This window comes from Lonchura striata, chromosome 21 (genome assembly GCF_046129695.1).
Source record: "Lonchura striata isolate bLonStr1 chromosome 21, bLonStr1.mat, whole genome shotgun sequence".
Taxonomy (NCBI): Eukaryota; Metazoa; Chordata; class Aves; order Passeriformes; family Estrildidae; genus Lonchura; species Lonchura striata.
In genome coordinates this window covers 1529326-1535348 of record NC_134623.1, presented here as the reverse complement: position 1 = coordinate 1535348, position 6023 = coordinate 1529326, and the positions used below count along the sequence as shown (strand labels likewise).

The following is a 6023-nucleotide window of genomic DNA, read 5'->3' as shown; positions in this document are numbered from 1 at the left end:
AAAAAAATTGGAATTTTAGGGGGAAAAAATCAGAATTTTGTGGGAAAAAGTCGGAATTTTGGGGGGTAAAAGTCGGATTTTTGGGGTAAAAAAAAATCGGAATTTTGGGCAATTTCACCCCCCAAAGCTCGGGGTTTTTCCTGCATCCCTCCCTAAAAGTGTGAATTTTCCGTGGGAGTTTTTTCCCGTCCCGAATGCCAATTTTTTCCCCCCAAAATTCCAATTCCCCGAGCCCACAGAAACACAAATCCCCCCGAAAATCCCCAAAATCCCACATCCCCCACCTCCCTGCGGCCCCGCGCCAAATTCCCAAAAAAACCGGGAATTTCCCAGCGGAATAAACGGAATTTCCTGCTTCGGTTTGGCCAAATTTCAGATTTCTTTTTCTTTTTTTTCCCCAGATTTTTCCCAGGTTTTCAGGTAAAAATTCCCAATTTTTTTCTGGTTCTAAGAGGAAATTGGAGATTAAGAAATTTGGGGATTTTGTGATCCTGTTCCCCAATTTTCCCCCACCCTGCGTGAAATTCCCAAAAAAATGGGAATTTTTTTAGCAGAATAAACGGAATTTCCTGCTTCGGTTTGGCAGAATTTGCATTTTTTTTCCTGGATTTTTCCCAGATTTTCAGATAAAAATTCCCAATTTTCAATTTTTTTAAAAATTAATTTTAATTTTTAAAATTAATTTAAATTTTTTTCCCCCGGATTTTTCCCAGATTTTTGTGTGGTTTTAGGGTAAAAATCCTCAATTTTTTTGTGGTTTTAAGGGAAAATATTCAGAAAGTTGGGAATTTTTTAGCCTCGTTCCCAATTTTCCCCCACCCCACTGTGAAATTCCCAAAAAAACCAGGAATCTTTTAGTGGAATAAACAGAATTTCCTGCTTCAGTTTGGTCAAATTTGGGATTTTCTGCATTTTTTTCCAGGATTTTTCCCAGATTTTCAGGTAAAAATTCCCAATTTCCTGTGCTGATTATTGGGAATTTTTTGGGGAAATATCTCTTTTTCTTGGCTTCTTTTTTTTTAAATAAAATTAGGGAATAAAAAGTGGGGGGGAGGGGGCGAAGAGGAAAAAGTTGGGAATGAAAAGTGGGAAAAAAGGAGGAAAAATGGGAAAGAAAAGAGGAAAAAAAAAGGAAAAATGGGAATGAAAAGAGGAAAAAAATGGGAAAGAAAAGAGGAAAAAAAGGGGAAAAAATGGGAATGAAAAGAAGTAAAATCAGAATTTTTGGTCCCATCCTGAAAATTCCTGGGATTTTTATTTCTTCGATTTTTGGGATAAAAGCTCAGGCATCCGCAGGGAATTGGGGCTCCTTTTCCAGAGGGGAAATTCCCAAAATTTGGGAGGAGATTCCGGAAGCTTCTGAGGCTTTCCCGGCGTTCCCAGAGGGGTTTTCAATTCCTGGGATTTTCTGGGGAGAGAAAAAAAAGGGAAAAAAACCCAAAATTCATATTTTGGTCCCAAAATTCCATCCCAAATTTCCTCTTTTTCACTGAGGGAATAAAAAAAGCGGCACCGGGGGGGATTTGAGGGAATTCAGATAATGAAATCCCAAATTTCCAGCGTTTCCTGAGGGATAAAATCCCATTTTTATCCTAAAATTTTGGCTTCAAATTCCCTTTTTGGGGTTCCATCCTCACCGGTGGCCGTGTCCCTGGCTAAAATCCCGGTTTTTTCCCGGGATTCTCACCGGTGTCCCTGACTAAAATCCCGGTTTTTTCCCGGGATTCTCACCGGTGTCCCCGGCTGATATCCCGGTTTTTCCCGGGATTCTCACCGGTGTCCCCGGCTGAAATCCCGGTTTTATCCCGGGATTCTCACCGGTGTCCCTGGCTGAAATCCCATTTTTATCCCGGAATTCCTCACCGGTGTCCCCGGCTGATATCCCGGTTTTTTCCCGGGATTCTCACCGGTGTCCCCGGCTGATATCCCGGTTTTTTCCCGGGATTCTCACCGGTGTCCCCGGCTAATATCCCGGGATTCTCACCGGTATCCCCGGCTGATATCCCGGTTTTTTCCCGGGATTCTCACCGGTGTCCCCGGCTGATATCCCGGGATTCTCACCGGTGTCCCCGGCTGATATCCCGGTTTTTCCCGGGATTCTCACCGGTGTCCCCGGCTAATATCCCGGGATTCTCACCGGTGTCCCCGGCTGATATCCCGGTTTTTCCCGGGATTCTCACCGGTGTCCCCGGCTGAAATCCCGGTTTTATCCCGGGATTCTCACCGGTGTCCCCGGCTGATATCCCGGTTTTATCCCGGGATTCTCACCGGTGTCCCCGGCTGATATCCCGGTTTTTCCCGGGATTCTCACCGGTGTCCCCGGCTGAAATCCCGGTTTTATCCCGGGATTCTCACCGGTGTCCCCGGCTGATATCCCGGTTTTATCCCGGGATTCTCACCGGTGTCCCCAGCTAATATCCCGGTTTTTTCCCGGGATTCTCACCGGTGTCCCCGGCTAATATCCCGGGATTCTCACCGGTGTCCCCGGCTGATATCCCGGTTTTATCCCGGGATTCCTCACCGGTGTCCCCGGCTAATATCCCGGTTTTATCCCGGGATTCTCACCGGTGTCCCTCACTAATATCCCGGTTTTTTCCCGGGATTCTCACCGGTATCCCCGGCTGATATCCCGGTTTTTCCCGGGATTCTCACCGGTGTCCCCGGCTGATATCCCGTTTTTCCCGGGATTCTCACCGGTGTCCCGGCGACGCTCTGGGCGCAGCGCAGGAATTCCCGGGCCGGCGCTCCGCACTCGGCCGCGCTCCGGGGCCGCTCCCGCAGGCAGCGCTCGAAGGCCCCGAAGGACTCGGAGCAATCCCGGCGGATCCGGCGCACCAGGGGGCTGGGAAACGGGATCGGGAAAACGGGGAAAACAGGAAAAACGGGGGAAAATTTGGGAAAAATGGGGGGAAATGGGGAAAATTTGAGAAAAAACAGGGGGAAACGGGGAAAAACAGGGGGAATGGTGGGGGGAAAAACGGGGGGAAACGGGAAAACGGGGGGAAATGGGGAAAACCGGGGGAAAACGGGGGAAAAACGGGGGGAAATTTGGGAAAAATGGGGGGAAATGGGGAAAATTTGGGAAAAAACGGGGGTAAACAGGGAAAAACAGGGGGAAACGGAGGGAAATGGGGGAAAACGGGGGGAAAACCGGGGGGAAATGGGGAAAACCGGGGAAATTAGGGAAAAATGGGGGGAAATGGGGAAAATTTGGGAAAAAACGGGGGGAAACAGGGAAAAATAGGGGGAATGGTGGGGGGAAATGGGGAAAAACGGGGGGAAACAGGGGAAAACGGGGGGAAATGGGGAAAAACGGGGGAAAAGGCAGGGGGAAATGGGGAAAATTTGGGAAAACCAGGGGGAAAGGCGGGGGAAAATGGGGAAAAACGGGGAAAATTGGGGAAAAATGGGGCAAAATAGGGAAAAACAGGGGAAATGGGGAAAAACGGGGGAAAATGGGGGGAAAGGCAGGGGAAAATGGGGAAAATTTGGGAAAAATGGGGGGAAAGGTGGGGGAAATGGGGAAAATTGGGAAAAACGGGGGGAAAGGTGGGGGAAAATGGGGAAAAATGGGAATGGTGGGGGAAATGGGGAAAATTAGGAAAAACGGGGGGGAAAGGCGGGGGAAAATGGGGTAAAAATCGGGAATGTTGGGGTAAACGACAGGAAAAATTGGGGGAAAACAGGGAAAAAATCAGGAGAAAACAGGGAAAAAGATCAGGAAAACAATGGATCAGCCCCAGGGATCAGGATCAGAGTCCCCAAATGTCCCCCCAGTGTCCCCCCAGTTCCCAGTGTCCCCAAATGTCTGCAAATGTCCCCAATGTCCCCTCAGTGTCCCCAGTGTCTCCCCAGTGTCCCCCCAGTGTCCCCAGGGTGTCACTCACTGGCCGGAGGCGCACTCGGTGACACTCGGGGACAGTTGGTGACAATCCCAGTGTCCCCAGGGTGTCACTCACTGGCCGGAGGCGCACTCGGTGACACTCAGGGACAGTTGGTGACAATCCCAGTGTCCCCCCAGTGTCCCCAGGGTGTCACTCACTGGCCGGAGGCGCACTCGGTGACGCTCAGGGACAGTTGGTGACAATCCCAGTGTCCCCCCAGTGTCCCCAGGGTGTCACTCACTGGCCGGAGGCGCACTCGGTGACATTTGGGGACAGTTGGTGACAATCCCAGTGTCCCCCCAGTGTCCCCAGGGTGTCACTCACTGGCCGGAGGCGCACTCGGTGACATTTGGGGACAGTTGGTGACAATCCCAGTGTCCCCAGGGTGTCACTCACTGGCCGGAGGCGCACTCGGTGACGCTCAGGGACAGTTGGTGACAATCCCAGTGTCCCCCCAGTGTCCCCAGGGTGTCACTCACTGGCCGGAGGCGCACTCGGTGACGCTCAGGGACAGTTGGTGACAATCCCAGTGTCCCCCCAGTGTCCCCAGGGTGTCACTCACTGGCCGGAGGCGCACTCGGTGACATTTGGGGACAGTTGGTGACAATCCCAGTGTCCCCAGGGTGTCACTCACTGGCCGGAGGCGCACTCGGTGACGCTCAGGGACAGTTGGTGACAATCCCAGTGTCCCCCCAGTGTCCCCAGGGTGTCACTCACTGGCCGGAGGCGCACTCGGTGACGCTCAGGGACAGTTGGTGACAATCCTGGTGCCAGCTGCCGGGGCTGGCGGCCACGCAGCGCCCGTAGCGCTCCAGCTGCGGCCCGCAGAGCCGGGCGGTGACGGCCAGCGCCTCCCTGGGACACGGGGACAGGGACGGGGACAGTGTCACCTCCCCGGGGATAGTGTCACCTCCCCGGGATGGGGACAGGGACGGGGACGGTGTCACCTCCCCGGGATGGGGACAGGGACGGGGACAGACACAGACAGGGACAGTGTCTCCTCCCCGGGATGGGGACAGGGACGGGGACAGACACAGACAGGGACAGTGTCACCTCCCCGGGATGGGGACAGGGACAAGGACGGACAGGGACAGGGACAGTGTCACCTCCCCGGGATGGGGACAGGGACAAGGACGGACAGGGACAGGGACAGTGTCTCCTCCCCGGGATGGGGACAGGGACGGGGACGGTGTCACCTCCCTGGGATGGGGACGGGGACAGGGACCGTGTCACCTCCCCGGGACGGGGACAGGGACAGACAGGGACAGGGACAGGGACAGTGTCACCTCCCCGGGATGGGGACAGGGACGGGGACGGTGTCACCTCCCTGGGATGGGGACGGGGACAGGGACCGTGTCACCTCCCCGGGACGGGGACAGGGACAAGGACGGACAGGGACAGGGACAGTGTCACCTCCCCGGGACAAGGACAGGGACAGTGTCACCTCCCCGGGATGGGGACGGGGTGACCTCCCCGGGATGGGCATGGGGACAGGGACAGACTTGGACAGGGACAGGGACGGTGTCACCTCCCCAGGATGGGGACAGTGACAGGGATGGTGCCACCTCCCCGGGATGGGGATGGGGACAGGGACGGTGTCACCTCCCCGGGACAGAGACGGTGCCATCCCCGGCGACACCAGCGGGGACAGCGGGGCTGGAACAGGGGGACGCGGAGGGGAGGGACACAGAGCGGACACAGCGCGACACGAGGGGACACAGAGCGGACACGAGGGGACACGGGGAGAACACAGCGCGGACACGAGGGGACACAGCGCGACACGAGGGGGATACAGAACAGACACGAGGGGACACAGCGCGACACGGGGGGACACAGAGCGGACACGAGGGGACACGGAGCGGACATGAAGGGACATGGAGGGGACACAGCGCGGACACGAGGGAACACGGAGCGGACATGAAGGGACACGGGGGGGGACACAGCGCGGACACGAGGGGACACGGAGCGGACATGAAGGGACACGGGGGGGGACACAGCGCGGGCGCGGCGCGGCCCCGCCGCCCCTCACTCACATGGCGCCTCCTCCTTCACCGCTTCACTTCCGCCACTCCTCCGCTCCGCGCATGCGCCCGGCCCCGGGGCGGGAACCGCGCGCGCGGCGCAGGCGCAGAGCCGGAA

At 55.7% G+C, this 6023-nt stretch overlaps 1 protein-coding gene across 2 annotated transcripts; it reads right to left on the bottom strand.

Moving 5' to 3' along the window:
* Positions 1-355: 355 nt before the first annotated feature.
* Positions 356-5967, bottom strand: CHCHD5 (coiled-coil-helix-coiled-coil-helix domain containing 5). 2 transcript variants are annotated; one of them, XM_077787745.1, is made up of 4 exons: positions 5918-5967; positions 4602-4739; positions 2653-2842; positions 356-1408 (listed from the first exon to the last, which is right to left on the bottom strand). In XM_077787745.1, coding segments are annotated over exons 1-4 (456 nt in total). In that variant the 5' UTR covers positions 5920-5967; the 3' UTR covers positions 356-1282. The 2 variants fall into 2 exon arrangements, with proteins under 2 accessions (XP_077643871.1, XP_077643872.1); XM_077787746.1 differs by having other exon boundaries at positions 2695-2842.
* Positions 5968-6023: the final 56 nt, after the last annotated feature.